This window comes from Papio anubis, chromosome 4, assembly GCF_008728515.1.
Source record: "Papio anubis isolate 15944 chromosome 4, Panubis1.0, whole genome shotgun sequence".
NCBI classification, from domain to species: Eukaryota; Metazoa; Chordata; class Mammalia; order Primates; family Cercopithecidae; genus Papio; species Papio anubis.
In genome coordinates this window covers 137549443-137557508 of record NC_044979.1, presented here as the reverse complement: position 1 = coordinate 137557508, position 8066 = coordinate 137549443, and the positions used below count along the sequence as shown (strand labels likewise).

Here is an 8066-nt window from a genome sequence, read left to right as displayed (position 1 = left end):
TTGGGTACCAGAGGGCTGTCTGGGCAGGACAAGAGGAGCACCTATCTCAGGTCCACAGTTGGCCACCAAGCTCAGCTAATTTTTTTTCTTTTTTGTAGAGATGGGGTTTCACCATGTTGCCCAGGTTGGTCTCGAACTCCTGGGCTCAAGTGATCCTCTTGTCTCAGCCTCCCAAAGTGCTGGGATTACAGGCCTGAGCCATTGCGACCAGCAGTGGTCTTACTGTGGCCTTGTGGGTTCAGGGTTACCATCCTCATTTTACAGATAGGGACAGTAAGGCTGGCAGAGAGGCCCGTCCTGCCCCAGGTGACAACTGCCCTAGGATCCTGAGCCTCGCCCCGGTCCTACATGCCCTTGGGGACCTCCCCAGGAGGAGGAGCCAGGGGCAGTGGTGCAGAAAGATTGCCCAGGTGTACGATGTCACAGGCAGGCAGGGGGATGTTGGGGGCATTTATTTCTGATAGAGACTGGCACAAGCTTTGGGTTAAGGACACTCACCCCCTACCCTCATCTAGAAACAATCTCTCTTGCCGGGCGCGGTGGCTCACGCCTGTAATCCCAGCACTTTGGGAGGCCGAGGCGGGCGGATCACAAGGTCAAGAGATCGAGGCCATTGTGGCCAACATGGTGAAACCCCATCTCTGCCAAAAATGCAAAAATGAGCTGGGCGTGGTGGCGCATGCCTGTAGTCCCAGCTACTCGGGAGGCTGAGGCAGGAGAATCGCTTGAACCCGGGAGGCAGAGAGCCGAGATCGTGCCAGCCTGGTGACAGAATGAGGCTCGTCTCAAAAAAAAAAAAAAAAAGTAAAGAAAAGAAACGATCTCTCTCAGGGTCCAGAAGCTTCAGGGCATGTCCCAGCCCAGGCTCTGCAGCCTGGGCCAGGGAGGAGGTGGAGGGACACATGGATCCCCTTGAAACCCCTCAGGAAGCCCCCTCAGCAGGAGTGCTGAACGTGTGGTGGGTGGTGTATCTTCTCACACTCCCTGTCTCCTCTGGGCCTGATAGCGAAGTGCTCCTGCAGCTGTTGAAGCTTGGGAGGGGAGGAGAGAGGGAGAGATAATGGATGCTGAAGAAAGGCGCTGGCAGAGATCCCACACCCATTGGCTAGCATGCTCCGACCCATCACAAAGGGGAAACTGAGACTCCACTGGCCAGGCGGAATTAACCAAAGGGACTGAGGTGATTCCTCCAAACCTCACAAATCTAGCTCATCTCTCCTGCCCCTCACCACTCTCCTCCTCCACCCTCCACACCCCAGGATCCCGCTCAAACATTATCTGTCTGTCTCCCTTGATCAAAACCCACTACTGGCTCCCACAGGCTGCAGGATACAGCCCAGTTCCTCAGCTGGGCCCCTGGGGCCCCTGGCCTGGCCTGGCTGCCTGCACCCCTCCTGCCCCCTTCTTAGAGTCACCGCCTCTCCCCCTCCTCCCCAAATCCCACCAGGGCTAGGTCTCCCCTTTTCTCTAGGAAGCCTTGTGGACACCCTCCGTGCCCCAGGCTCAGGCACCTGAGCTCTGTATGACACCCTGACACCCTTTTTTTTTTTTTTTAGATGGAGTCTCACTCTGGCGCCCAGGTTGGAGTGCAGTGATGCAATCTCTCAGCTCACTGCAACCTCCACCTCCCCAATTCAAGCCATTCTCCTTCCTCAGCCTCCTGAGTAGCTGGGATTACAAGCACGTGCCACCACACCTGGCTAATTTTTTGTATTTTTAGTAGAGATGGGGTTTCACTATGTTGGCCAGGCTGGTCTTGAACTCCTGACCTCAGGTGATCCACCCGCCTCAGCCTCCCAAAGTGCTGGGATTACAGGTGTGAGCCGCCACACCTGGCCTGTATGGCATCTTGAGGCAATGCTCAGAGCTTGGCCTGAAAGCAATTCACCTCCACCTGGAGTGTCTCCTCGACTCCGGTGTCTGCAGGTTGCAACCACTTGCAATCCCAGATGCTGCCACCAGGGGGTGCACAGCGCCCGCTTGGAAGGTGGGCAGGGGCGGGCGGGGAGTAACTAGAGAGGGAGGGGTTAATGCCCAAGGGTCCCGCCCCTCCCAAGAGGCATGGGCGGTCTCAGCCCGGTCCACTCACCAGGTGTATATGAGCACAGCCAGGAGGGCTGTAAGAAGGACTGCCAGGAGGATAGACAGGATGGCAATGATGACCACGGTGCCTGGGCTCTGGGGGCCGGGGACAGCCTGAAGTGCCTGGGCTGAGGCGGTGATGGGGGGCCGCACAGGCGGGCAGGAAAATAAATTTTACCTGACGGGAAGGGGCCCTTGGGCAGAATCCAGACCAATCACACCACCACCACCCCCCGCCCCGCCTCCCCTACCACCACCCAGGCCTGGGGGAAGAGGGTGGCTGGGGGAGAGGCGCCTGCAAATTGCAGGACGGTCAACTGCCTCTGACTGGGTGGTGGGCTGACCTGTTCCTCCAGCCCATCCTCAGTCCTCAGGAGCCCCAGGCTCCATCCAGTCCCTCTGCCCGGCCCTCTGCCCCTACTGTTCGACCAGAGCCTCTGGCCCCTACCTTGCTGCAGGCGAGTGTCACTGGACCACTTTGTCTCAGCCACGGGTCCTTCGTCATTCATCACCAGGAACTTCACCCTGAATGGGAGACCCAGCATTGGCCATGGGGGTCCCCCAGAGTCCTGAAACCATCAGGCCCTGGTGCCTGCAAGTCTGTCCCCTGGAGTCCCAGGCCCTGGGGAGAGCAGCCTGGGGAGGGAGCTGGGGACTAAAGGCCCAATAGAATGGGTTCGAATCTAGGGGTGACATTTCCAGCAGTGTGACGTTGGGAGTGTCCCTCCTCTCTGGGCTTCTGTGTCCTCATTTGGGAAAGGTAGGGGGCAGGTATTAGATCTCTCAGAACAGAACATGCGTGAATCAAGCATTTAGTGAGGGGAGACTGTCTGGATGGAGAGACGCCACCTGAGTGGTCCACACGGCCCATGGGGACTGGGGCTTGAGGTGGGGAGCCTTCTGCTCGAGAAAAGCAGGATAGGCCGGGCGCGGTGGCTCACGTCTGGAATCCCAGCACTTTGGGAGGCCAAGGTGGGCAGATCACTTGAAGCCAGGAGTTGAGACCAGCCTGGCCAACATGGCGAAACCCGGCCTCTACTAAAAATACAAAAATTAGTTGGGTGTGGTGTGAGATGCCTGTAATTTCAGCTACTCGTTAGGCTGAGGCTGGAGAATCGCTTGAACCCGGGAAGCAGAGGTTGCAGTGAGCCGAGATCATACCACTGTACTCCAGCCTGGGTCACAGAGCAAGAGTCTATCTCAAAAAAAAAAAAAAAAAAATAGAAGAAGAAGAAAAGAAAAGGATAATTCATGTAATTCATGAAGGCCTCTCCAACTCCTGTCTGCTGCTTCCTCTTCCCTTTGGCCAAGCAGGAGCAGGGGACCCAGGCATCCTGCTGGGGCCCTGGTGAGCATCCTAGGAGCTGCCCCAGGCTCTGGCTTGGGTGCAGGCAGGAGCCAGGGCCTGGCAGAACCGCTCACCTGTAGGGGCCGGGTCCCGGGAGGGGATGGTTGCAGCCAATTTTTGTTGGTTGGCAGTGGGTATCATTGCCGACGCGGAGGACACGGAGCTGGCCTCTGGCCTGGCCACCCGGGTACAGCCCCCGGTTGGCCCTCAGTGTGAGATAGTAGCCCCTCTGGGAGAAGCTGGCAGGAGCTGGGATGTCCTGGTTTGACCGTGGGGCCGTGAAGCTCTGGGTGGCTAAGGGTGGCACTGTGGTTAGACAGTCACATAGCAGGATTCCACCCTCACCCCACCAGGCCTGACAGCCCTCCCCGGCCCCATCCCCTGTAGCACCTGCTCCCTGCCTCTCCCCCCAACACACCCGCTACTGCTCTCAGGCCCGCAGGCCCATTTCACAGAGGGAAAACCGAGGCCCGGCCCCAGCAGCACCCACCATTGCTGAGGGCCACCACCAGCCAGATGGTATCCGAGTCAGAGATGTTGTGGCTGTGGAACTGGCCCAGAGGCTGCTCCAGCGTGAAGGTGGACTGGGTGAGCCTCCCTGCCAGGGTGTCGTTTGAGAGCTGGGGCACATAGTTGATGTGCTCTGGGGCAGCTGGAAGGGGAGGGCAGAGAGGAGAGGCCAAATGGGGCAACCAAGCCCCCAACAGCTCTGATCTCCCCCCCACCCAGATCCAGACTTAACATGGGAGCCCCAAATTAGGGGCACTTCCTGGGAGGTCGGGTCCAGTATGAATCAGGAAGCTTCTTCTCTGGCAACTCTATGCCCCATGGGCATGGGTAGGAGGCCTGAGTCCAGCCCCTGGCCCCTCTCTGAGGAGCCTACTGGGGGTGGGCACCGTGGGAGGTGTAGGACAATGGCGGCATGGGAGCCTCCACCCCGGCGGTAGGCACAGTTCTCCCGGGCCCGGCCATGTTGGGATGAAACTGGAATTTGGGGGCAGCCTGACCCTTGGCTGAACTCTGCTCCTGACATGCGCAGTGACCTCCAACTTAAGTCCCTCCAGCTCCACCCACATGGTCCAGGTTGTGCTGCTTGAGAGGATGAGTAGCTTGGCAGGGGGCGGGAGGGTGGGGGCGGGGGGTGGGATGGCACGGGAAAGTCTGCTTGGCTGAGACTCCAGGCTGGGACACAGACTGCCCAGAGGGTCTGGGGTCTCTGAAGCCAGAACTTGGTTCCAAGTCTAGAATGTCCTCTCCTCCCCGCCCTGTTCTTTGCCACCTCCCACCATGGCTCCAAGGCATCTTCGCCTTCAGGACCAAGTCCCCCTCTCAGACTCCCACCGCCCCTCCCTAGGGAAGGGTGGGGGACAAGGACAAGCTTCCCAGGTCCGTACGCCAGAGGGGACTCCGGATTGGCAACTTGGCCTGTGTCCAGCCTTGCGGGTTGGAGAGCTCAGACCTCCCCAACTGAGCCTCCCAGGCAGGAGCAGGACCACAGCGCCCCTCCTCTCCCCAACCCCAAATACAGGTCCAGGAGAAGCAGAATGATGGACTGGGCTTCTAGGCAAGTCTCCAGCAGCTGCCCCTGTTCGGTTCAGTTCAGTTCAATTTGATTCATTTACGTTGAATTCAACTCAACTCCAAAGGTTCAGGCTAGAGTCTTCCTTGGGGGCGACTGTCGTGATTCCTTTCTTAGAGTTCTCAGTCCTATCTCTGCAGCCCAGGGCACTCTGCGTGCAGGAGGCACTTAATGTTTAGAAAGAGAAGTGGAGGCCGGGCGCGGTGGGTCATGCCTGTAATCCCAGCACATTGGGAAACCGAGACAGGCGGATCATGAGGTCAGGAGTTCGAGACCAGCCTGGCCAATATGGTGAAATCCCGTCTCTACTAAAAATATGAAAAGTAGCCAGGCATAGTGGCTCATGGCTGTAATCTCAGCTACTCAGGAGACTGAGGCAGGAGAATCACTTGAACCCAAGAGGCGGAGGTTGTGGTGAGCCGAGATTGCGCCACTGCACTCCAGCCTGGGTGACAGGGCAAGACTCCATCAGAAAGAAAGGAAAGGAAAGGAACAGAAAAAGGAAAGGAAAGGAAGAGAAAGAAAGAGAAAGAGAAGTGGAGCAGGCAAAGACTAGGGGGGACGCAGAGATTGTAGGAATGTATCTCTCAGCCTGTCCAGTTTTTCTTTTTTTTTTTTTTTTTTTTTTTTTGAGACAGGGTCTTGCTCTTTGGCCCAGGCTGGAGTGCAGTGGCGCATTCATAATTCACTGCATGGGGCTCAAGCCATCCTCCCGCCTCCATCTCCCAAGTAGCTGGGATTACAGGTGCACTCCACCACACCCAGCTAATTAAAAACAAAAATCTTTTTTAAAAATGGGGTCTTGTTATGTTGCCCAGGCTGGGCTTGCCGGAGCTTCCTGGGGACACGCATTGTCCTGGACGTCTAGAAACCTCTCCTCAGGGAAACGAAGGAGGCAGGAGCCACGCGTGAGAATTTGGAAACAAAGTGAGGTCTTGGGTCTGTCCTGCAGCCTGAGATGCAGTGGGTCCCTCCCGACCAACCCCCCGCTTACTCACCTATGCCTGTCCCAGGCTGGACATGGGTCAGTAGCAGCAACAGCGACATTAGCAGCTGGGAATGTCCCGCAGAGAGCCCCATGGCCGGGCCAAGCCTCCAGCTGTTGTCCATCTGTCCGTCTGTCTGCAGTGTCTGCAGCTCCAGAGGCTCCCTGGTCTGTAGTCTGTGCTGGGCTAGGGGAAGCTGTTCCTGGCATCTCCTGTTGCCCCTCCCAGGTACCCCCTCCTCTCAAACAACTGGTTGGACAGGTTTGGGGGCAGAATCTGCCGGCCCAGTGAATCTGGCATCGCCAGGGAGGGTCCAAAGAGAACAATCAGTTGCAAGACAAGCCTGGACTCCCCCACCCCACCCCAGGAGCGCCTGACCAGGGAGGGGCTGAGGAAGGAGGAGGCAGCCCCAGGATCCAAGCTGCCCCAGGGACTATCCCGCCAAGTCTGCCCCGTGGATCTCCTTGTCCAAACAGTCCCCAGTGTAGTGACTCTTCTTTTAGGACCTGAGGTGGGAGGATCACTTGAGCCTGGGAAGTTGAGGCTGCAGTGAGCCTAGATGGCACCACGGCACTCCAGCCTGGGTGACAGTGAGACCCTGTCTCAAAAAAACAAAACAAAACAAAACAAAAAAACCTGGGAAGAGTTGGTGTCTGTTTTTGGTTCGTAGAGAGTGCCGATCAAGGAAGTTCTCTGGAGTCTCTATTTATTTATTTATTTATTTATTTATTTATTTATTTATTTATTTATTTATTATTATTGAGGCAGGGTCTCACTGTTGCCCAGGCTAGAATGCCATGGTGCTATCACAGCTCGCTGCAGCCTTGACCTCCCAGGCTCCAGGTTCTCAGATTCTCACGGCCCCGCCCTGGGGAAGGATGGGGGATGAAGACAAGCTTCCCAGCTTGGCCTGTGTCCAGCTTTGCTGCTCAGAGAGCTCAGATCCCCACCCTCAATTCACCCCCCTGCGTGGAAGGGAGTGACCCTCACTTTCTAGCTCAGACAGGGAAGAGGGCTTGGCCAAGAGCACCCAGGAGGTCAGGGCAGGACTGGGGATTAGATCACACCCAAATGCAAGCTCTGTGCAAGCTCTGTGGCACTCCTGGTATGGCCCTGCTGTCCCCCTGCAGCCTGGCCCCGGGAGGGGGGCTCCCAGACCTCACACCCCCTCATCTCTTTATCCAGGGGACCTGCCCTCTCTCCCTCCTTCATCACCAGCCTCTGCCAGGGCAGGGTAGTTCCTCTTCAAGACAGAAAATTACCAGATGGAAGGCCGGGCGTGGTGGCTTACGCCTGTAATCCCAGCATTTTGAGAGGCCGAGGTGGGTGGATCACCTGAGGTCGGGAGTTCGAGACCAGTCTGGCCAACGTGGCGAAACCCTGTCTCTACTAAAAATACAAAATTAGCCGGACATGGTGGCTTGTTCCTGTAATTCCAGCTACTCAGGAGGCTGAGGCAGGAGAACCACTTGAACTCGGGAGGCAGAGGTTGCGGAGAGCCGAGATCGCACGACTGCATTCCAGCCTGGGCAACAAGAGTGAAATGCCCTCTCAAATAAAATAAAATAAAATAAAAATAAAAATAATAAAAAAGATGAGATGGGCTCAGGGCAGGTAGACAGAGACCTGTGACCACCTCTCCCCTGGATCAGGGTACCAGCCCCCGTCAGCCCGACCTTCACACTCTAATTATGCCAGATGTCTTCTTTCTGGGAAACCCAACAGATTATCACCTGTGGCCCCCATTTTTGGGTGAAGAGGGGGCATTCCCCGAAGGGGACATACCTCAGTTCCCCAAGGGGATTCAGAGGTTCACCTCAACTCACAAGAAAAACTTCTGGCAGGGCGTGGTGGCTCACACCTGTAATCCCAGCACTTTGGGAGGCCGAGGCGGGCAGATCACCTGAGGTCAGGAGTTCGAGACCAGCCTGACCAACATGGAGAAACCCCGTCTCTACTAAAAATACAAAATTAGCCAGGCGTGGTGGCATGCCTGTAATTCCAGCTACTCGGGGGGCTGAGGCAGGAGAGTCGCTTGAACCGGGAGGCGGAGGTTGTGGTGAGCCAAGAT

The 8066-nt window shown here is 56.9% G+C and overlaps 1 protein-coding gene across 1 annotated transcript; it reads right to left on the bottom strand.

The window, feature by feature from the left end:
- Nucleotides 1-437: 437 nt before the first annotated feature.
- Nucleotides 438-7430, bottom strand: UPK3BL2 (uroplakin 3B like 2). The gene is made up of 6 exons (XM_017956625.3): nucleotides 6008-7430; nucleotides 3921-4082; nucleotides 3505-3724; nucleotides 2531-2607; nucleotides 2090-2210; nucleotides 438-1031 (listed from the first exon to the last, which is right to left on the bottom strand). Exons 1-6 carry the CDS (start codon nucleotides 6117-6119, stop codon nucleotides 923-925), a joined length of 801 nt encoding a protein of 266 aa, XP_017812114.2. The 5' UTR covers nucleotides 6120-7430; the 3' UTR covers nucleotides 438-922.
- Between the last annotated feature and the right edge of the window lie 636 nt (nucleotides 7431-8066).